This window comes from Cebidichthys violaceus, unplaced genomic scaffold (assembly GCF_023349555.1).
Source record: "Cebidichthys violaceus isolate CVI_PGR_0920_01 unplaced genomic scaffold, fCebVio1.0.p SCAF_32, whole genome shotgun sequence".
NCBI classification, from domain to species: domain Eukaryota; kingdom Metazoa; phylum Chordata; class Actinopteri; order Perciformes; family Stichaeidae; genus Cebidichthys; species Cebidichthys violaceus.
The window spans coordinates 2,884,572-2,908,639 of record NW_027176506.1 but is presented as its reverse complement, the minus strand read 5'-3'; the positions used below and the strand labels follow the sequence as shown (position 1 = coordinate 2,908,639).

At 45.1% G+C, this 24,068-nt stretch overlaps 1 protein-coding gene across 3 annotated transcripts in view; it reads right to left on the bottom strand.

Annotated features, from left to right (window-relative positions):
- The window catches only part of septin12 (septin 12), a 55,285-nt gene that overhangs the window by 16,238 nt on the left and 14,979 nt on the right, over positions 1 to 24,068 (bottom strand). The window contains exon 2 of one of the 3 annotated variants that reach the window (XM_068724755.1): positions 18,856 to 20,421. In XM_068724755.1, coding sequence (XP_068580856.1) covers positions 18,856 to 20,421 — 1,566 coding nt within the window. Of the gene's footprint in view, positions 1 to 4,193; positions 4,353 to 6,735; positions 6,836 to 18,855; positions 20,422 to 24,068 lie in introns of those variants that run through there. The other 2 variants (XM_068724758.1, XM_068724757.1) reach the window with 2 other exon arrangements.

The window sequence follows — 24,068 nt, the reverse complement described above, 5'->3', positions numbered from 1 at the left end:
TATCACAGCTCTGTAAAAATCCACATCCCTGCCTTTGAAACCTCAAACTTCTTGAGTTGTCACAGAAAGAACAACCGTTGGTGGGCTTTCTGCACAATAAGGCCAACAGCGATAGTCCATTCAAGAGAAGAAGAAATGGAGGTCCCTAGGTGTTTGAAGTTTTCTACAACGTCATTGGTACCTCAGGGTTGAAGCTCATCTGTGTTCTTTGCGGAAGACCACAAGCTACCTCTTTGATCTGGAGATATTTAAGTTTTAGACGAGAGATCAGACCTGTCACAGCGGTGTTTTAACTGAGTCAGTGTACGATGAACACAGGAGAGACCGAACAGGACTTAAGTACTTGTGATCTTTTGGTCACTAGGTCAAAGATCCAGTTACACATGGACACATTGACACCCCTCTCTAGGACTTTGTCATGCAGCCTCGCTGGAGTAATATTATTACAAACAGTGTGTGTGTGTGTGTGTGTGTGTGTGGCTCAAAGTAGGAGCTCCCTCCTTTATCCTCAGTGCCCCATGCACAGATCTCTGATCCACACACACACAACCACTGGATGTATCTGGCAACCATGGAGAGCCTGTTGTTCATGTTGTCTGAAAGGCTGGCAAACATGGGCGCCACAAAATATTCCATGTGTAAAAGTCATATGTGTAACTATCACACACATGGAACAAGGAACTCCATGTATTCACACACACACAAACACACACACACACACACACACACACACACACACACACACACACACACACACACACACACACTTTGTAGGACTTCGCTGGTCTACATGTAACTGAAATGTATCCTTCTCTTGTGTGTGTGCTGTAAGAGCATTGGACAGCACTGACAACCCCCCTGAGAACCTGGAGCTGTGTGTACAAACGAACAAATACCCTCAAATGCAATTATGACACAGACGTCTAGAAACAGCATGACGGAAGCATGTTTGTGTGTGTGTGTGTGTGTGCGTGTGTGTGCGTGTGTGTGTGTGTGTGCGCGCACACACACACACATACACCTACACACACCTACACACACAGGCTGCTCACAGGCTGTTGGTTAGTGTTAGTCCACATGATTTAATCAGCTATAAATATCCAACTGTACTGCATTGGAACAGAAGTAATCCCCATGAGTCAGGAGAGAGACAGAGAGACAGACAGCGTCTTTATGCATCATTCAGTTTTACACTCTACTAAATGTATTTATTGAATAGATAATGAGGTTTAACACTGCAGTTTATTCTGCGAATATTTATTCTACCAGTTTAAGCTTTTTGGTACTTCCAGCACCTTATTCAAGATAAAGCCGAGTGAAGCGGTGGTTATCCTGCATTCTGCGAATATCTAAAATGCACACAGAGAAGAAACACAGTAGTTGCAGTATTGTTCTAAAGACATAAATAGACAATTTAAATGATCACAAATAGCCACTTATAGTTCTGTTTGACTCATTGCCTCGTTCCTTTGTACCTCTAAACATTATACTAAATGTCAATAAAAGAATCATACCGTAAAAGATGTAACACGTCACTTTGGCATTATCTTTGTCTAATCGGGTACTAATTGATCAGCACGTCGTTCAATATGTAACAGTAAAGACGTGGAGAAGACCATGGAGTTGGAGGTGACTAGAGATGCATGTGAAAAGCAAACAGTGTGTCCAACCACAGCAAACAGAGAGAGACTGTAAGAAGACCAGGCGGCGTTTGTTCAGGGCAGCAAAAACACAAAAGAGAAGGACAGAAGGAGGCAGTTTTCCCACACCTTAAAATATTGCAGAAATGTATATTAGTAAAGTACTGCAGGCTCTATCACAAACATGTAAGAGATTGTATCGTTGCGATGGGTAATGTCATGTACAGAAATGGACAAAAACCCACTAAAAAACCCATCTAGCTTTTGTCTTCAGTGGGAAAGGTTAAGATGGGCATTTACTCCCGGGTCAGATGACTCTGCAGCATCACAGGTGTTTATCAGATCCGGCTCCGATCACCGGTGATGGAAACGCGACACCTCGGTGGACACGCTAACGGTCGCCTCCGTTCCGTTGAGTTCTTTGTCCTCAGCCACGACTTCTGTTCGTCTCCGACATCGCTCCCAATGACTCCACACCCGGTTTAAAAGAGCGAGTGAGCAACAGACAGAAAAAGAAGTAACCAGCGTAACGTTTGCACTGGCCTCCATGCTGCTTTCATAGACAGATAGGGTTCATACGCACACATTCATACACAGAGTGTTTCTGGTCCCCGTACACATTGGAAGTAGAGCTCTGGAACGACTTTTTCCCACCATTTCCGATTCAACGGCAGGACGTCGGTGACGACAGGAAGAGAAATCTCAAGGCGGATAGGCTTTTGCGACGTGTGAATTTCTGGCTCGAGAAATTTAACATTATTTAAAAAAAAATTATTGTTTCTTTTTAGTTTATGTTGTTCTTTTACAGAAAAGACACAAAAGAGTCCACAGCTGGAATTGAACTGGTAAATGGTAAATAGACGTGTACAGTGCTTGTCTAGTCTTCCGACCACTCAGAATGCTTAACGTTACATGTCATCATTCACACCATTCATACACTGATTGCCACCTGCACATCAGGACCAACGGAGCATTCACAGTGCCCAAGGACACATGGACCATGACTAGCGTAGCCAGAAATCAAGCCACCGATCTAATATGACTTCTAGCTGCTTCTTTTAACATTTGCAGTTGCAACAATCCAATTTCCCCTGAAGGTGTCAACATGGATTTTGAATTAGAAGGTTTTTGCACTGATCCACACAGAATTATATGAACATCATCATAGAGAGAGGACAAATGTTGTCTCCTCACAATATAACATGTTTTAACCCGTAGTTGTCAATGTTTCCTCGACATCTTCATGACAAGGATCAGAAGATGTTCATCAACAGGCCCCGCCCCCTGCATTCTTTAGAGGTGTTAATGCTCGCATGGATATCTCAAATGAAACTCCGCATGTTGGAGGGCTCACAGAGACATTGTCCTGCATCATGGTGGGAAGGCTCAGTGGTACGTCATCGATCATCAGCAGGTTGATAGTAAGTAATACTATTGGAGTACCAGAGAGGTATTTAATCTGTTGTCCCCCCAGCCTCAGACGGAGATGGTTTAAAGCCACAGAGAACCAGGACTGATGAGGACCATGGAGATGAGGATATTATGTTCCCCATTACATCGTGTCATTCTCTCCCTGTCTGTGGGGCTTTGGTCAGACTACCATGACAGCTTAGGTGTCTGCTCAAGTCTTCAAGCCTTTCTTTAGTTATATTCAGCTTAAAATGTATATTTTAAACAAACTATTTTGTACTACGTGTTGTCCGAGAAGGAAGCAGTCTATAGATAGGCAAGGTGTGATGAAGTGTGTAAATGGCTCACACTTTCAGACAGTCTCCACCATTCAGGTGTTCAGCTGGACACACAGGGACTAGTATTGACTAGTATAGTCATGACTATGACTAGTACTAGTATGATGAATGGATGGATGGAAAAAAGAGAGCTTCAGGAAGAAGTTCAAACCTGACCTGATTTCCTCACCTCAGCTAATCATGAAGCTTGTTGTATCGTCACTATCACTATATATATATATATATATATATATATATATATATATATATATATATATATATATAGAAAGGGAAACCGGATTCTGATTCTAAATTCTGCTTTAATCAAATGTTATCATGAATATTGAGGTTGATGAGGGACACATGAACCGGTTACACCATGTTCTAAATGTCTGTGTTTCCAATCAGCTGATTCATTCAGTAGATGATTTACAGAAGATGAATCTGGTTAAAGTATCTAGTTCATATTCGGGGAAAACCTTCATGAAGGCTCTGAAAACAGCAGCAGTTATGCTTGATAGACAGCATAGAAATGCATAAAAGATCAATATGCATACATTGCAATATCTTAAGCACAAATATTGATCTTTTATCAGTAAACAGTTGTACAGTTTTGTGACAGATGGAACATGTTACAAAGAGCGGTACATGCTACAGCGTTCAGTCTGCACATGTGATTTTAAAAGAGCTCCGTTTAGGATGTGTTTGATTCAATAGCCGAGGCCTAACCTCCCTCCCACCCCCATCCTGACCGCCAAAGTGGACCAGTCCTGTCAGCTCTCATTGTTAGCCCAGGAGACACAAAAACACGAGGGAAACATCCTACCTTCTCTCATTCACAAAAGCCACTCGTATGAATCCCTGGTCGTCAGTGAAGGGATGCTTTCTAAACTCCTCTTTCTGCAAACTTTAGTCCACCGTCGCCGTGCTGGACCTGCACTCTGTGCTAGTACCTCCTTCCCTCTCTCTGGTTCTCCCTGACGGCAGGAGGAGTGTGGAGGGTAGAGAAAGAGAGAGGGACAAGAAGAGCCAGACAGAGGGCGGGGGGGGGAGGCTGTTGGTGGCTAAAAGCAGCTCCAGGATTCATTCACATGCAAATGGCCCAAGAAGCTTCCACTAATCCCTGAGAGGAGAAGGCCTACGCCTCCCCACTCCTCCCCCTCCCCCGTCACAATCATTTACCCAGCCTCGGCTGAGCTGTCAGTCAGTGTGGGATGGAGGTGCAGGGCAGTGCCAAGTAGCTCTGTAACGAAAACCAAACTGTGATTCCTTAAAGGGACATGTTTGGAGCACTTCTCCACCTTTACACATGTCCATTCTAGCCCGTCCAACATTTTGGGGATTTGGTCTAGGGCCTAGACCACTGTGCACTGTGACAAGAGATTTTAGTGCCTAGGCACTAAAATCTCGTGTCACAGTGCACTCTTACTATCCAGATGTGGAGAAAAATAATGTGACGTCTATCTGGTTTCTATTGAGCACTCACTGGCCCTGGTGCTTTGCCTCTCAGGCCCTATTCACCTGGTATCAACATGTGTCTGGGGGATCTGACACAACAGGTGTGAATGCATCCTTCAGACCACGTTCAGAGGTGGCCACATTCTTTTAGCGGTGTGTCCTGGGCCGCACTGAAGGACCGGATAGGACAAGCTGAATAGTCCAGATGAAATTCAAATACATTCTTTAAGAGCTTGAGGATCCAATCATCCCTGAACATTTGTGTCACGCAAGAGAGCCAAAGACAGGGTCTAAAAATGCAAATGTCCAGAATAAGAGTCGGTCTGAACTGTAAAGAATAAAACTTGAAGTGAAACTTTAGTGGAACACCTCTTAAGCTTAACAAGATGTTCTGATGATCCTTGAATGCCTTCTCATTATCAAACATGTGTTGTGTTGTCGGTGGTCAGCGGTGGACTGAGCGTTGACTGACCTGGTCCGGTCATGTGACAGGCTTTCTGCTTCCACACAGCTGCTGTGTGCTTTCAGGTGTGAGCAGCTACAGGAGCGAGGTGTATTCACTGCGTCTAACTACTACTTTGAACAGTTCTGTTTGTATCGACATGACGTAAATGTCTTCTCTCGTAGTTGCATGAAGAGACATTACACTGCAGCTGCTGGATGTGTTCTGTTTAAGAAGTCAGAAACAGAAGGAAATGTCTCCACACACAGAGAGAGAGGCAGAGAAGGAGCGAGAACAGTGACATGTGAGGGAGTAGAAATGAGGAAGTGTGTCGCTGCAAAACGACCAGCCGCTCATACTCACACTCATAACACTCACAGAAAGCTTAACAGTAACTAACATGTGTATCTAAAAACATATGAGGCCATATGAATGTTTCTGATGTCATTAGGAGCCCTGAGAGGAGGCACAGGAACCTGATGGACTACTGTCAGTGGCAGTTGGAACAAATATGACAAAAAGTGATTTTTATTAAAGTTTCTAACTGTAGCTTTACAAGATATCGCCGGTCATTATTCCATATTTTTCCTTATTCCCACGTTGTTAAAATTTGCCAGATCCAAACCCTCGATGAACTATCCTAACAGGTACTGTGTGTGTGTGTGTGTGTGTGTGTGTGTGTGTGTGCGTGTGTGAAGCCTGAAAGCTCTTCTTCCTCTGTGCCAGAGCTCCATTAAAACACACCAATGAGCCACACCACTGCACTGGATGACTCAATGCCACACACACGCACACGCACACGCACACGCACACACACACACACCGCCCTGCTGCCTGAAATACCAGAGCACCAAATGGTTTGACCTTTTTCATTTACTTTTGATTGTTTTTAGTTTTCTTGATCTATTTTATTGGTTTCTTTATAATATTTTCAGCATTGTTACCGTCTTATTATCACAGTGTCATCTGTGAAGCACTTTCAATCGCACCAACTCTACGAAAGGTGCTGTACAAATGATACAAAATACAGGGCGAAAATAAAAATATATATGTGTGAAGTGTGTAGAAGACAATGGGCAATCCATTGCAACATAATTGTGATCCACTGATAGCTTTGATACTGATAACGATAAAGTACTGTAACAGCACTGCATGCCGTGTTACTTAATGCAGACACATGACTAGTTTGATTTTTCAGTCAGACATAACACGCTTTGTAATAAACAACTACCAACATCAAACACAATGAATATGTTACTATGAATTATGAAAATCACAACCCTTATTTCCGCCAATCATTATACTGGGCTCTGTGTTTCCTGTGCTAAGATGCCAGCACACTCACAGCTGACAGAGCCAAACGGTGAAACCCTTTGACCAGAGAGGCTGACGGACGCAGAGCGAGAGACAAAGACCGGGGCTCAGGCAACACAAGGGCCGAAAACAGGAGGAGAGAGCTGTTCTTTACCTGATGTGGAGACACAGCAGTCAGCGCTGACACAAATCTACGACAGTGCAGGATGTCATATCACTGCCAGTGTGTGCAGAGGGGCGTGGTATTGTGTAATGTGTGTGTGTGTGCATGTGTGTCGGAGGATGATGCATTTCCTGGCCTGTGGGGGAAACTGTTTCCTGGTTAGGTCTTCTGCTGGCTGTAAAACTCAACAACAACATGCTGTAACAACCTCTCCTCACCAAAATGAGCACCTATGAAGGTTTTTTAACACAAGAAGATAGGCGAGTAGCCTTTCTACTTTTTCTCTGATGTGTCACATTCCATGTCACAAACGAGTTGGGAAACAGGGTGAGTAAACAGCAGAAAGCAGCATGGAGGCCAGTGAAAACGTTATGCTGGTTACTTCATTGGGAGCGGAGTGGGAGACGAACAGAAGTCGTGGCTGAGGACAAAGAACTCGACGGAACAGAGGCGACCGTTAGCATGTCCACCGAGGTGTCGCGTTTCCATCACCGGTGATCGGAGCCGGATCTGATAAACACCTGTGATGCTGCAGAGTCATCTGACCCGGGAGTGAATGCCCATCTTAACCTAAAGCCAGATGTGGGCTTGTGTGCAGTGACAAAGGGGCTTTGGATGACAATAATCTTACATGAACTGCTTTATGTTTTCAATGCAGGAGCTGTTTACAGCAAGCAGTGGACGCAATTTGAATTTAACATAAAATCACTAAAACTAAAAGTAATAAATACCATACAATTATTCTTCAACATCTGCTATATTATCAGCTTATACAGATGTCACCATCACCATGATGTTCATCAAAGCTTTCCACCAAAAACAGCCGCTTGGTTTTTAATCGTCAGTTAGGACATTTTGGAATGAAATAATTATGGGGGTGTGACTGTCTGAGTCAGACAGATCAAAGGAGTAACTGCCAAAGAGAGATTTTCACACTAAAATCAAAACTTTTGATCCAATTCGAACCACTGAAGCCTCATTCTGGCTTCAAAACCAGGTCTGTGGACTTTGTCTCCCATCTCGTCCTCTGGAAGGTTGTTCAAAATTGACTGTAAGCACATGTCCAGTGTTTGGCCGACCGCTCTGTTGTCTTCCCATACGTGACCTGCTGATGTAAAGACTTTGCTAACTGAACACTGAGAGGTGATAGCATTACTACCATTCCCAGACTCTTCACATTCCCATCCCACTCCTTCATCCCACTCGACAGAAACCCAGCTGCTGAATAAACGATTACACACCGATGACATCATTTCCTATCCAAAGCCAGGGTCAAAGGACAGAGGGTGTCGTACGCTGAATGCAAAGCCCCCTCAGGGCTGAATGAATACAATCAATTCGACAAATACTTACTGACTGTTGTGTGTGACAAGGCAGATACCAAGAAATTAAAGGTGCAATTGGTGAGCGGCTCCAGGAGACGGACCTTCAGTTGGCGGTTAGCTAATAAGGAGCACGTCGTCCGTGTCAGCTAACTATTCAGCCGTGACGTGAGCGTCTTTTAGACGGCTTCATTTCCTGCTAAATGTGTGCGGATGGTTGCCGACCTCCACCAGCAGCAATACAGAGCGACCGCAGACGGACAGCGGCTGCTTTACGTGTGTTTTGTTCAGTAGGCCTAATAGTGATGTGAACTGCTGTTTGATCGTCTCCTGATTGTCTGCCACCACCAACGCCTCTGAAACTTGTCACTCTGCGAACAAAACGTCCACTTCTTAGATCAGTCATCGGTGCAACATGAGAGTATTCCAGCATCAACCATAACTGATACTTTAGAAATGAAATATTGATATCCTGTTAATAACACACATGATAAATTATTGTATATGTACAGTTATGGTTACAGACTCTCTCTCCACCTCCCTGCGTTCTGATTTTGAGAGTAATTGATTTGCCAAAAAGAGACAACAACATACGATACAAACAGAAAAAAATTTCTGTTGTGAATTCTTTTAGCCGCAGTATTTGTGTCGTGAATATCCAACCAAGCCCATCAATAGGCGGCTCTGCAGTGAGCTAAGCTACCAGTTGCTATACATTAAGACTCCATCACAGCTATTTCTTTTATTGAAGCAACTTCATTTCAAGTGAATGCTACTAATACACAAATATATAACATAATAAATATACATACGCTTATATGAATTATATAATATAATGAATGATACAATATAAATTGTAATGTGTATTGTATATTCATTCAACAATGCACACTTAATTCTAACATCCATGCACAGTCATGTAGCTTACTTACTACCATAGCAGTATCCACCTGCCTATGGTTAAACCATGCATGTTTGTGGTCGTGTGTGTGTGGGGCTACGTCCACCAGGGGGCGACTCCTCTGGTTGTATAGAAGTCTAGTCTAAAATGACTCTACTTCTCTCTTGATTTATTCCCTCAGTAAACATTGTAAACATGAGTTTATGGTCTCAATCTCTAGTTTACAGTCTTCTTCACTACAGCATGATGTTCATTTAGTACATTATGCTCCATTTAGAGTCAAACAGACCATAAAGCAGGGGATGATTTAGGGGCGGGGCTACACAGTGATTAACAGGTCTCTGCGACTCCTCCACAGTCCATATATGGTCACTTCAGTTCACTGGTTGCACAAATTCAAGATGGTAAAACGTCCTAGTGCTTTAACACTACATGTCGTTCACACGTTCACTGATGGCACATCAGGAGCACTTTGTGAAGGACTGGTGGAGCCAGGGGTCGCGCCGCCGATCTTCTGATTGACGAATGACCCGCTCTACCTATGAGCCACAGCCGCCCAGATGGTGAAAAACAAGTGCTCATTTTATGTTTGCAAATTATAAAGCGCAGAAGCATTGACGGCAGGGCTGTGAGGGTTGGGGAGCTGATGTGGCTGTAGAGGAAAGCACACACACTGCAAACAGACACACCCAGAACCCTGCAGATAGAGAGCAGTGTGTACACATGAAGCTGCACCTCACTGCTGACCTACAGGCACACAAGACCAAAACACAAAGGTCTTATCTTGCTATTTCCTCAGAGTCAGGAGGAGGTTTACGACTGCTGAGGCAGAGAGAAAGAGAGGAACACAACAATCCTGCAGGAGCACCAGAAACTCCTTTGGCTCAGACTCCAGCAGAGACCGGTCCACCGTGGACAGAAACAGATCCGGCTTCTCTGCAGACCTGCAGTCGGAGCTCCAGAGGGAGGAGGAGAGCTCAGCTCACCGCACCAGCGTCTCCTCCTCCTCCAGGAGCAGAGCTCCTCCTCTCTGGTCCGTCGATGTCACAACTTCAGCCAGGCTTTAGTTTTTCATTTGTCTGTCTCCTGTTTTGCCACACTAACTCTCATGTCATTTCAGAATCTGCCACTCCCCCCCGCTCTGCACTAATTGCTGATTTCATTTCACCTGGCCTGCCCCACCTCCATACTCACCTGCTCCTCATCAGCAATCAGCCCCTCAGTGTATATGTACCGGCCCATTTCCCTCAGTTCTCTGCCAGATTGTCTAGTGTGTTTCCCTTGCTATCCAGCAACCTGTCATTCCGATTCTGATCCTGATTATTCGTGTATTGACCTGCCTTTTTGGACTTTGGACCTTCTCTTTTGCCTGCTCCCACTGGATTTGTTTGCCACGCGGGTTACTACCTGGTTTGACATCTGCTGGTTATTAAACCCGGTTTCTACACCTGAACTGTTTTCTGTGTCGTGCTATTGGGTTCTTGTCTGTCGTTTTGTGATACCTGACAGTCGATCCCCGCTGGGAGCCGACGCCATGCTGCTGGAGACTCAGGCCGTATTGCTGGGCCTGCTGGAGTGAAGGGAGGCACGGGAGAACCAGAACCACTACTACTGCCTTCATGCACAGGACGCAGGCTAACATTTGAGCCCTTTGTGGGCGATGTGTCCAGCGGCGTTAAAAGCCCTACGGAGCAGACGCTTGAAGTCATAGCTGAAGTCAGGATTTTATGATAGCAGACATGAGATTTTAGCATGATTTCAAATAATAATAAATCCATCTGCTGCTTGTGAAATCTGTTCAGAAAGTGACCTTATAACTGATCTGTATGGCCATGTATATACGTCAGCCTGGGTATTTTCCTTGATTATTAGGTCAAAAGCTGTTACACTGTGTCTGACTCCTTGTATGTTGTCAGTACCTGACAGCCACCCCACAGCAACAAGCCCCAAATCAGCACACAGCCCCCAACCCACAACTTGTCCCTCGCAATAAACCAGGCGAGGAAAGATCTGAAGAAGATCAAAGGCTGCAGGTCTGGATGGTATCAGCTCAAGGCTTCTCAAGTCCTGCACAGACCAGCTGTGGGGGATTGTGGAGCACATCTTCAACCTGAGCCTGAAGCTGGGGTGATGCCCCAGCTGTGGAAAACATCCTGTGGTACCAGTCCCAAAGACCCCGCACCCCAAGGACCAGAGGCACTGGCATCGCACCTGATGAAAACCCTAAAGAGGGTCCTTGTCCATCTCCACCCCCTGGTGAGCCCGTCAATGGACCCACTTCAGTTCGCCTACCAACCTGGCATCGGGGTGGACAGCGCCGTCATCTACCTTCTAAATAGACGCCTCTCTCACCTGGAAAAGGCTGGAAGCACTGTGAGAGTTACATTGTTCCATTTCTTCAATGCCTTCACCATTCAGCCCCCGCTTCTAAAGAACAAGCTGGAGCAGACCGGGGTGGACCACCACCTCACAGCATGGGTCCTGCACTACCTCACCAACCGTCCACAGTACGTGCGGCTGGTGTCCTGCAGCACCCCCACTTTAGATGAGGTCACACAAAATACTTAACTAACGACTAGTAACTACCTGAATGAATCATGAATTGCAGTAATAATACGCATTTATAAAGCATATATTAACATAGACCCTAACCATTAGTGCATATCTAAATCCTTATGTATATAAATGCATGAATAATGTACATCTAAATAACTTCTTAATCATTTACTAACACTTTATAAAGGATGTTGTTAATCATCTACAACTCCATAATAATTGTTTTTTAATATATATATATATATATATATATATAATACTTCATTTACAAATGGGGAATCCATCATTTATAAAGTATGAAAACATAATCATGAAACACATAATAGATTAGCTTATTAATCAACAATAAAACATGTATAACTGTTTATAAACTGTATACTAATGAGTGTTAATGTAGGATCAATGCTTTATAAATGATGAATTAGGGGTTTACTCATACTTAACTAATGCTTCATAGTGTGTAGTTATTACAAAGTGTAACCAAAATAATGAATAACTTGTATACTACTTGCGTCTTTATATCGGATACTGTACATACAAATAAATAGATACCTGCCGTTAACCTGTTTAGAGTTTTATGATCCACAATCACAACTTGGCATTGTTTATATTGCATATATTTTTTTGTTATGTTAGACTTTTTATTGTTGTCTAGCTCCAAACACTGAATCCTAGTGCTTCTTCTGTGTCCACACAGGACGGCTTCCATTGCATCTTAACGTCTCTCAACATGGCGACAGTTGAGCCGGCCCATGAGCTAACCAGTGGGGCGTCACATGCACTAGCAGACACTCTCACATGCACTAAAAGACATACAGCCCGCCGGCTATGTGACCAAAGAGAGGAGTAGCTCTGATAACAACACACAGACACCCACACACACACAGAGAGAGAGAGAGAGACTTCATCCTGTGGTAAAGGGAGACTTTACTCCTCCAGATCTTTACAGAGATGACCCTTGTTTGATGAGGTATTAATGTTCTGAATGTCGCATATCATGCCTTTAAGTTTGCTGTGGACGTCTTAGCGGGGCCAGCTTGACCTGTAAATGTCTCTGTACAGATTGAACTTAAAAGCCATTATTATACCAAAGAGGTTGTCTCACAAACAAGTGTCTATTAAAGATGAGTCAGGCTCTAAAGCTGTGCTCAGAGTGCTCCTTGAAGCTTTACAGTTTCCTGTTGATGTGAAGATAAGTACGCACACACACACGCACGCACGCACGCACGCACACACACACACACACACACACACACACACACACACACACACACACACACTCACACACACACAGCTGGATGACTTCCACACAGTTTGCAGTTAGGATCACTGAAGGCACTCAGGACACAGCTCCGTCTAGGTTGCACAACCCTTTTGATTTTTTTTCTTTCGAATGTGCACGTTAGGCTTTTGTACAAGCTATGAACTGTGCAAAATAAATGAGTCATCGCCATGACCACTGAGTAGTGGCCCTTGGAATGTAGGCTCCTATAGTGCCATCTATAGGCAAATACGATCAGTTGTGCAGGACTGTTTGCAGTTGATGTGTGTGTGAAACTGAGTGAAAGTGCTGCAGGTTATTCTGAAATGTTGTTTAAATAGTGACGTGTTTCCTGAAACATTGTGTTTTGGGATCATTCTTTTATCTGTAAGGAGACATTACCATTGACTTACACATTCCTTTCCTAGCTTTGTAATTGGCGTTTTACATAACGTTTGATAATGTACTGAATTGCTATTGATTATTAACAACTTGGTCAAAACTGTCGGTTGTGTTATAACTTGCTGCCACCGCTCCAAACATTGGCTTCACAAGTAGCCGTAGAACTTGTTGCCGTAGCGGGTGTGAAATACTTCCAAACAGCCGACATATAATCACACATGAACATAGAACTGAATTGAATAGATCGGCCCCATTGTCCCAATACCCGTTCCAGTTATCTGAGTCGGTATCGGGCCGATATCAGTGTCAATGCTGAAGGCCACACATTTAACATGGAGCGTCTGGATGAGGGATTACATATTGAGATATAACTGAGACTGCATGACGTGACGACAAATTAGTTCAACTCCTCCGCTGGACTGACATGACTAACGTAAAGGACTGCACCAGACAGCGAGGACCCCGTCATCTCCCTGAACACCACTGTTTTCCTGTACAAACCAACCGTCAACACATCCAAAATCAATATGAAAGTATGGAACCAGATATGAATAGCTCAACACATACAAAACATTTTTCGCTAGCTTTCCCAGTTCAACTTAAACAGTTTGCCTCAAACTGGCATCATGATCATCAGTCAGATCCGAACACAAAGACGTCATACGTCATGATCGAGCCGCATCCATTCGTGAAGCATACAGTACACAATGTTCATAAAAACACATGTGGACAGCCTCTGATCCAGCATCTGTTGATTCCCTGTCCTCTCACTGCTGTCTCACACGTTTGAGCCACAGGCCTCATTCGGCCATCTTTCCTGATTCCTCTCAGTGTATTCCTGTATTTACAATGGAACTTCTTCTGAGGACACTTTACAAAGTGGGGTCATTCTGACTGACCCTTACTTGTACAAGGGGCATGTTTTGGGTTAGAGTGTGTGTGTGTGTGTGTGTGTGTGTGTGTGTGTGTGTGTGTGTGTGTGTGTGTGTGTGTGTGTGTGTGTGTGTGTGTGGTGAGCTAATCTTATTCGGTGCAGGAAACACATTTCAGGGCCTTGAACCAAACAACTGGACAGGAAGCGGGGCTCCAATCTGAGCTGAAGGGAAGGACAAACCAGCCGGCTGAAACAGCAACAAACAGCAGCAGAGAGGAGGTTCCCTGATGAAAGGGTCCCATTGGCCGGATCTTTCATCTATTCGTGTGTGCTGGATCACCCAACCTGTCAGGGAGCCACGAAGTGGATTGGAAAAAAACTGATTCTAACCAAACAGTGTGAGGCATAACGCACTGACCCCTTCAGATCTCTGCCGGAGCACCCTAAAGTCTACTGTTGACAGGATTCCCAGGAAACACATCCAAACTATTTCCTGTTGCCCGGGAAATATGATAACAGGACAACAGGCAAGAACGAAGGCTGGAAAAACACTAAATATAGGTATCACTACGGAAACAAGTAAACAGGCCTACTTTACGAGATCAGCTGTGGCAACCGGTGGAATGCAGTTATCCACAGGTCATAAAAATGTATATTCTGATTAATAGCAGATGGTGGATTATTAATGAGGAAAATATTAGGAGAGAGGAGGCGGCAGAGGAAACGAGGAGAGAGCAGGCTTCAGAGGAGATAAGGAGGAGAGAGGAGGCTTGGGAGGAGACGAGAGAGAGGAGGCTTCAGAGGAAACAAGAGAGGAGGCTTCAGAGGAGAGAGGAAGAGGAGAGGCGAGAACAGGCTTCAGAGGAGACGAGGAAAGAGGAAGCTTCAGAGGAGACGGGGAGGGAGGAAGCTTCAGAGGAGACGAGGAAAGAGGAAGCTTCAGAGGAGACGAGTAATCACTGGTGTGTAAAATCTGAATGATAAATGAATCATGACAACTTTGTTGTTGTTTTTCATAAACAATTGCACCATGAATAAAAGTCCTTCAGACAGAGAGCATACAGGGAGGAGAGTGAAACAGGATGATGGCTTAGACATCTGCTGGGGAGGAATTCATTCCCTAAATCACTGTCATTAAGGCTTGAATCAGAGACAGAGAGGGATGGGGGGGACAAGCCTGGACATGACGGCTGCAGACAGACAGGAGGTCAGAGGAGACGGAAGGATCCAAAGAGCAGAGAGGAATTACTGAATTAGGCAGAATGGAGTAGAAAGAGACAACGAGGAATGCCAGGCTGGTTGTGCTGTTTGGACACCATCGTGCGTATTTATCACGGTGCTTTCCCAAGGTGGAGCAGATGTGAGAGATATGAGCAGGGAGATAATCTATGGGGGAACAACAGCGGCCTTTATTCAGCACACCATGAGGAACAGCATCCACCGATACGATCAAACACAGGACTTCACACTTCAGAACACTTCAGTGTGAGTTGTGTCTCTGAGTACTTCTCCTCTGTGGGTTTCTCTGAGAGCAGAGGAAGGTCGAGTTGTTTTCCATCTTTCTATGGTAAACAAAGGATCTGAGTAAAGGATAGAGCAAAACAATCATTTCACTGTGAACGCCTACTCATAAGCCTGGTATTTACAGCGGTAACGCTGATGACAGCAGGGAGGTTCACATGGGCTCGGAGCTGCAAACTGGCCCAAATATACAAACAGATATTTCTTTCAATATGTATTGAAAAGTGGAGGTTGTATTTTGTTTGGAACCCCCATTTATTGACACCAGCAGATGCTCTCTATGAATAGAGTGAAGGCCCATTTCCATTCTACGGCATTATGATTTGTTCTGGAGCCTTAAGGGTGCAGGTCTGAGCTAAGATTATCAACGGTTTGTGAAAAGTTTACAGTTTTGTATTGGGTTGCAGAGCTACCTACTGATATGAGCACGCTAACCAGCTAGCCCCGCCCCACCCTGTCTTGTCTTGTACCACTTGCACCTGGAGAGACGATAGTGAGTCACTGTAGCGTCCAGTCTGTCCTCAGTCCAACACGAGAGGACGTAGAGAGCTGCCCCGTCACGTTGAAGGTTCAGGGTGTACCTTTCAAACGTTTGGATTAAATTCAATTAAAGTGGCAGAAACCAGGAAACACTGCATGTTTCCATTTCATCCTCACCGCCACCAGGAGACTACTTCGCCAGGACAAGAGCTAGAAGAGGTACGGACCTTAGCTTGTTAGCGGTTAGCTTGCATTCAGCCAGTGCAGACTCCAGCACTGGAGCTCTGAACCTGGGACACTGCCCCGACATCCCGCTGGATCGGCACACTGTGTCGCTGCCGTTGACTAATTCTCTGATGAGAGTAGAGGCGAGGGGGAAATCCCACCAGGTGCCTTGAAACAGATGTCTCCTGTGTGTTCAAACTCTCACGCTCGGGTTTTTTGAATCTGCACTGGACAAGATTCTGGTGTAAACACCCAGGTGCCTCGTCAGACTTAATCAAACTGGGACTGGAACAAGACAAGACATCACATCCATGTAACTGACATGTTAAAGAAGTACAAATGATTTGCATGGGAGTCAAGGAGGTCTTATATGGTTTACGTGCTGTACAACAACGGGCATTCGGGGGAATCATTTGGGGTTCAGTGTCTTGTCCAAGGAGACTGTGAAATATGTATACATTCAAAGTCTAAATTCATCACCCTTTTACACTTAGTGACATAAGTCCTTAATCACAAACTAACAAGCTGTAGTTTAGTTGACAAAATGGTGTTCACTGATCATCCTCTGAGCTCCCAGCTCCCACGCCACCTAGAAGCTGTCCAATAAAACACGAGTACCAATGAATAGGGAGGCTTTTGACCTCCAAACATAATGGTGTTCATTGTAACATGTTTTCTGTAAATGTGGTGCTGAGACACAGACTTTGTTTTTATAAGAAGCAGGACGCCGGCTGAGAGGAGGCGGACTAAAAATAGCTCGTTGAAAAAGTCAGAGTGGCTTTCAACACAAAGACACACAACGCATGGACACAAGTTTGTTCTGCATCAGGAGCAACAAACACAATGGAAATAGGGAAAATATGCAGGTGTAGTGGTAAAAATATAATGTTCGTGTTGGTTTGTGTATTGCTGTGTGTGTGTGTGTGTGTGTGTGTGTGTGATGAAGCTCAATACAACAGGAAACCATTTCAACGGGTGTGGCTGCAAGGCTCATCTGCTAACCTTGACTTGTCTTCCTACAGAAGTTCCCTGTCATCATTTGTTAAACAGACCATTGTGTGTACACACACACACACACACACACACACACACACACACACACACACACACACACACACACGTACCATCTCACAAAACAGAACCTAGAATGTGTATCAGTGTTTTGCTACCAAGGCTGTAAAATGTTCTGACAGATGGATACTTTCTATGTGCAGTATTTCATATCAGTAAAAACTGTAGTAGCATAATAACAGGAGTATAAATACTGTAAACACTGAGGATTACCACAAGGGCCCTGCCCACACTGGTATTAACATGCGTCTTGGGTGATCCCAATCCGTCCGTCTGGTGCTTGAACTCCACTTCTGAAGGAATGAGGCCATATGCTGCTCAGACCACCTCTGAATGTGACCAGAGTGATCAGACCTCTATGTGCTCTTAGAGCAGTCCACTTCAGATCAGTCCAGAGGCATGTTGATGCCATGTGACCAGGGTCTGAGATGAGCTTCTAGCATACTGCGTCAACGTTGTACTGCTACATCCAGTAGCAACATTTTTTCCGACTTTCCGAGCCACATACATTGATTCACAACTTTTCCTCATTACGTTAGAACACACACATATATATATATATATATATATATATATATATATATATATATACACACACACACACACACACACACACACACACACACACTCACACAGAAAACATAATGTAGTCACCATCACATTTCCTTCAAAGTAAAATATCTCTGTTGTGACAATATTCGTTGTATTGTACTGCACTTCTGTCCATCCTGATAGAGGATCCTCCTCTGGTGCTCTCCCTAAGGTTTCTTCCTCTTTTCTCCCCGTTAAAGGGACTTTTGGTGGAGCTTTTCCTGTTCCGATGTGAGGGTCAAAGGTCAGAGGATGTCACATGTGTACAGATTGTAGAGCCCTCTGAGGCAAATTTGTGATTTGGGGCTATACAAAATAAATTGAATTGAATAACAGAATGTTATTCTCACAAATGTAGGAATAATATCTATATGTCATATATCATGGATTCTGATGTACCTGTAATTACACGACTTTTAAGAAAGATACAGCAGAAAGCTAGAAGTAACCCGTTTCCTGAAGTGCATGTAAACACACTGATTGCACACAGTGGTTTCTACTGCCGACAAGAGTTTACCACAATGAACAGACTAGAGTGTGAACATATTCTCACAGCACGGATCTCACTGTGATCTGGTTAATATGATGGCAGCTTACATGAATTAAATCAGTGTTTCAATGCGTGTAGTGGTCTTGTCATGACTGTGGGCCGATGTTGCATGTTGCAATGTTTACAACATGCAAATACAGACTACACAACAAAAACACACACACACAAACACACACACACACACACACACACACACACACACACACACACACACAGAGGCCTCGTGAATGCCCCTGATCCTATTTCACTGTTTTGATATTTAGCCACCACCTTCCTACCCTCTGTTTCTGATGACAGACACCTCTGCCTGCAATCATTTATGGTTACCAATTTAAGCACTTAATTAAAACATCTTACCTTTTTGTTTCTTCTTTCCCTCTTTCCATGTGGTCACAGCTGGACACCCAAATTCAGATGACAACCCACCATTGCTTTGGGCAGTAGGGGACTGGGTCACAGCTGCTGGGGTGGTATCAGTAACAGCATGCTGGGAGAAGGAAGCAATCCTCTGTAAGATTGAGCCCACACTATCTCTGGCATCACCAGGGCCATCCTCCACAGACCAAATGGCTCTGGGGCTTGAGGGGCTGGATGGGTTAGGCAGATTGGAGACCACCTGAACAACTTGGGGCCCAGAGAAAATCTTCTGCTGGGGGCTCCGGGCAGGAGAAAGGGGCACTGGGGAACAAATCGTCTCTGGGACATGGCTGGAACCCTCAAAAAGAGTTACGGAACTTGGGGAGAAAGGCAAAAAGGGATGGTGGAGGGAGAGGGGAGGGGTGTCAGAGGCACCGTCCAGGCTGCTTAGAGAGGCTGAAGGGCTGGCCGAGGTGGATGTTGAACTGGTGTGGTGTTGAAAGCCTTCTGTGCTCCTTGGTGGAGGCTTGGGAGGGTTGGGGTTTAGGGATCCTCCTTGAGTCTTGGTTGGGGAATTGGTTGAGGGGCTGCTTACCAAGCTGTCCAGATCCAAGGGAAACTTGTTGAGACGTAAAGTCTCTTTGGCCTTGGGCAGAGGAGCCTTGAGGACCTGGGTCCCTAGAGGTTGGTAGTGGTTTTTGGGGCCACAGTAGTCCTCCTCCCCAAAGGAACTGGCATTATGAAGACGAGCATTCCAGTTTGCATTAGCATTGGCATACCTTAACCCCGGAGACATCCTGCCTCCACCTCCGCCTCTTTGCATACTGACCATTCCTCCCCCTCCATCACAACTTTGGAGATCTAGGCTGGGCATGGAGCCATGGTTCACCCCCCGATGCTCTGGTACACCCAGCATCATCCCTGGCCCCTGGTCCATTTCGGAGTGGAAAACACTCCCATGGGAGGAAAACTTCTTCAAGTTAGGGTTGTTTCCCAAGTTGGCACCTCCCTCTCGGTGCTGTTGTGGGAGCTGGGGCTGGGTTCGGTGGTACTCCCCCTGAGGTGGAGGGCTGCGATATGACCCCAGCTTAGTAAGAGGGAGGGCACTCCCACCTCCCCCAGAGTACTCCAGGCTGGACGTGGAGCTGTGAAGGCTGTCGTTGTCACTGCCTGGCCCAGACAAAATGGAGTAACCGTTGGGGTTTAACCTGTTCTGGAAGGATGCAGCTCTGGTCACAGCGGATCCGTTGTTGTGGATGGCCGACTTGTTCATGGTTCCTCGGTTGAAAGACCGGCTGCTGACTACACCACGGGACTTGAGCCCTGGGCTGGGAATGGAACTGAGGCTGATGCGGGAGTGGTGAGCTGGTGAGCCCAGGCTGTTGTTGTTGTTGTTGTTGTAGGCTAATGATGGGGACTGGCCACCTCCTCCCAGCTCGTCACTGGCTTTGTTGTGGTGGAGGAAGAAATGGGAGGATGAGGGAGAAATGGGGGTGGAGATGGGTGAAGCTGAGGAGAAGGATGGTATGTCATCCACATCTTCAATGTCGAAGGATCTCTTCAGAGCTGCAGGTGGGAAGACAAAATATACATGAGTCGTTAATAGAATGTCTAACTATTATCTAACCAGTGAGTCTTGACACATGTCAAATGCTCTTGGAGTCAGTGGGGACTCACACTGTCCATCGGTTGAAATAGAAAGGTATATGTTAGGGATGTTTAGATGGAAGTTAACACTTAGACTAGTCGACTCGTCTAAAAGTAAGAAAACACTCAAAAAACAGTCAGAACTGAACACAGATTGCCTCACAAACCTGGTGTGTATTGTAATATTTGATCGACCAGTTGCAGGGACTGTGGTCTAAGAAGAGTCATGGTTTGGCATTACTTATATCATGAATATCTAAGTTTGATTAATTGAGCTACCTGGCGATATTGATTCATAGGATGCTAGATTGCTAACTGTAGCTTTCGTGCTCGCTAGTTTCAATGTCCTCCCGTAGATCAGGAGAGAACCAAACTGACTGCTGAACCCAGCTGCTATATCGGAAAGAGGCTGTGGTGGCAGGTGGGGGCTGGGAGAACATGGCAGGGAGGAAGTTAGCCAGGGGCAGCTGATGATTTCAGATCAGAGCGGAGCATTACTCCTGCTGCAGCGGCGGCTCCCCACAGCAACAGCTGAGGCAGCATATGTCAATGTGTCATTCAAATGTGTACATTAATAAAATTACAAGTTTAACCGATTAGTATTTCTGTTGCCGACTAGCGAAGGTGACGTTTAATCCACTAGTCGAGTAATCGTGCACATCCATTACATTACAGTCATTTAGCAGACGCTTTTATCCAAAGCGACTTACAATTCAGTATCTATCTACACACCGTAGACGCAGCTACAGGAGCAATTTTGGGGTTAAGTGTCTTGCTCAAGGACACATTGACATGAGACTAGCAGAGAAGGAGCCAGGGATCGAACCATCGACCTTATGATTGAAAGGCGGCTCTGTTCTCCACTTATCCACGGTCACCCGTGGGTCACTACATCCTTAGTAGTGGAACCGGGGCCGGGTCCAGACAACGTGTCTCCCTCATGTCACCCCCTCCCATCGCCATCTTCACATAGCTCTTCAACAGATTACTTGACCCACCTTAAGGACAACGCAGGACCCCTGTTTGATCCCCTGAAGTTTGCCTACCAGGCAAAAAGCTACATCCTGAAAATACCTCGACTCTGCAGGGACAAATGCAAGGATCCTGTTTGTGGACTTCAGCTCGGCATTCAACACCCTCATCACAGCTCCAAACTCACCCAGCTCACTGTCCCAGCTTCCACCTTTCAGTCTGTCAGTTTGTGCACATGAGTAAATACTGTACTTGCATAGCACTTTCTAGACCACTAGATCTTCCGACTACTCAAAGCACTTTTACACTACCATGCAAGATGCAACATTCATACCCATTTAAACACCGGAGACATTTTGGGTTTGGGGTTAAGTGTCTTGCCCATGGACACACTGACATGGAGCGGAGCCGGGGATCGAACCGCCGATCCTCTGATTGCAGGACGACCCGCTCCCTCACAGTCACCCAGAAGAGACACATCTGTTAAACTCCTAAAAAACAACAGCCCCATTGGGGACAGAGACGGGTCTGTATGCAGCCCTCTGGTGTAGTCAGAACAACTTGGAGCTGAATGCTGAAACTGTGGAGACCACAGTAATCTTCAGAAGGAGCCCAATACACTGCCTCCCTTCACCATCCTGAACAACACTGTGTCTGCTGTGGAAGCCTTCAGGTTTCTGAGATCAACCATCTCCCAGAACCTCACGTGGACTTGCAACATAGACACCATCAGGAAAAAGGCCCAGCAGATGATGTTCTTCCTGATCCAGCTCAGGAATGCTCTGAGTGTGGACTACAGTATGTGAATGTGTGTCTCTGCTCAGAAAATCATATTAAATCTATCTGTCTCTTTTGGTTTCTAGGTCCTGAATGATGTTAGCCAGTTGCATGGGAACAGTGTCCCCTTCCTTTGTTTAGCCCGCGCACACACATACACAGACACACAGACACACACACACACACACACACACACACACACACACACACACACACACACACACACAGACACACACACACACACACACACACACACACACACACACACCTTCCTGCAAGCTGCAAACACAAAGGGTGGATTGAGGTCGGAACTGGAGTCAGGGCATCCAGTGGTTGGTTTTTTGTTACAAAAACCAACCACTGCAACGTGACATACCATGAGAAGGAGAGGGTGAGTGGTTCACAGGAGGAGGGAGACATAATTATAATTCCAAAGAGAAAGCTGAGATGTCATCCACAGCTGACTGTGAAAACTGCTCCTCTTTGATACCAATTCATCAAAGTTGACAAAACTATTTGAACATGTTTTGTTTTTTTACATTATTATTTGTAAATTAGGGCTGCAAAACTGAAAATCACAACAATAAAACAACATTTTTTGAGAGCACAATTATTTGTTTCCATTGGTTATCCATCTGTAAGATCATAATAGTTTCAATAAAACTACAAAGGACAGTTTTACAGCTGCTCTACAAACTGTTCAATTGTCTGTTGGACCTAAATTTAGCAATACCATTTGGTTTATGCAGTACTTGAACTGACAAAGTACACAGAGTCAGATACGAGCGCAGCAGTTTTAACAGCATTTGACCTGTTAATCAGAGAAGCAAAACAAGCTGAGGAGCGTTTGTGTTGATTTGCATAAATAGGTTATATACATTATCATATCTACATCAATTATAAGATCACTTCCTGAACAGACTTCACAATCAGCAGATGGATGTATTTGTAGTTAGAATCACATGTTTGCTATCATAAAATCCTGTTGTTGGATCATTGTCTTTCACACCACAAACCAACCAGTGGTGCTGGCCCGGTATACCAGTTTTCATTTCATAACTGCTCACCCTTCTCACCATAACCCACGACAAACACAACATTATGTTACATACTGCAACTGTTTCATGCATTCCGATTCCTTCATATGTAGGATGATGGTGTGGGCCCAGTAAACCCTACAGTAAGGGTCGCCAACACAGTGCCTGTGAGCTCCTGGTCGCCCGCAGGGAGACTCTGAGTCGCCTGTAGGCTCATTATAGAGAACAACACGGGTCACCAGTACAGTCCAAAGCGTTTTTCCTACAAGTCTTTGCAGTGGGAGCTCCTCGTTTTTATACTATACCACAAACACCAGTGGCTTGAAGTGCTGAGCGTCTGATCTGCACTGCATGTTTGGCGTTTCATTCTGGCCGTCAAATCACAGTAGAGGAGGGGCAGGACAAATACCATAAAAGTAGTCTACTCATTGAACCGGGCTCATTCCAACTTCAGCTCTTGAACCAAACGATGGTAGCCTGCTTGCCAAAATGCCCACTGAATCTCATGAACCCACATGGACCGGTGGGTGTGTCCTCTATCCCAATGTGCTTCAGCCTTCCCTTCAGCAAGTCCTCTTCCTTGTGCCTACATCTCGACTTCTAGGGACATTCCATATCATAGCAATCAGACGCTACCAAAGCTCTCCTCTTATTCTATGTCCTCCTGACAGTAGAATAAGCCAATATAGACCCCCCCCCAAAAAAAACAAAAAACAATGATATACAGAGAAACTACAGAGAAGGTGAGCAGCACTGCTTCACACAAGGCAGGGCCTTCCC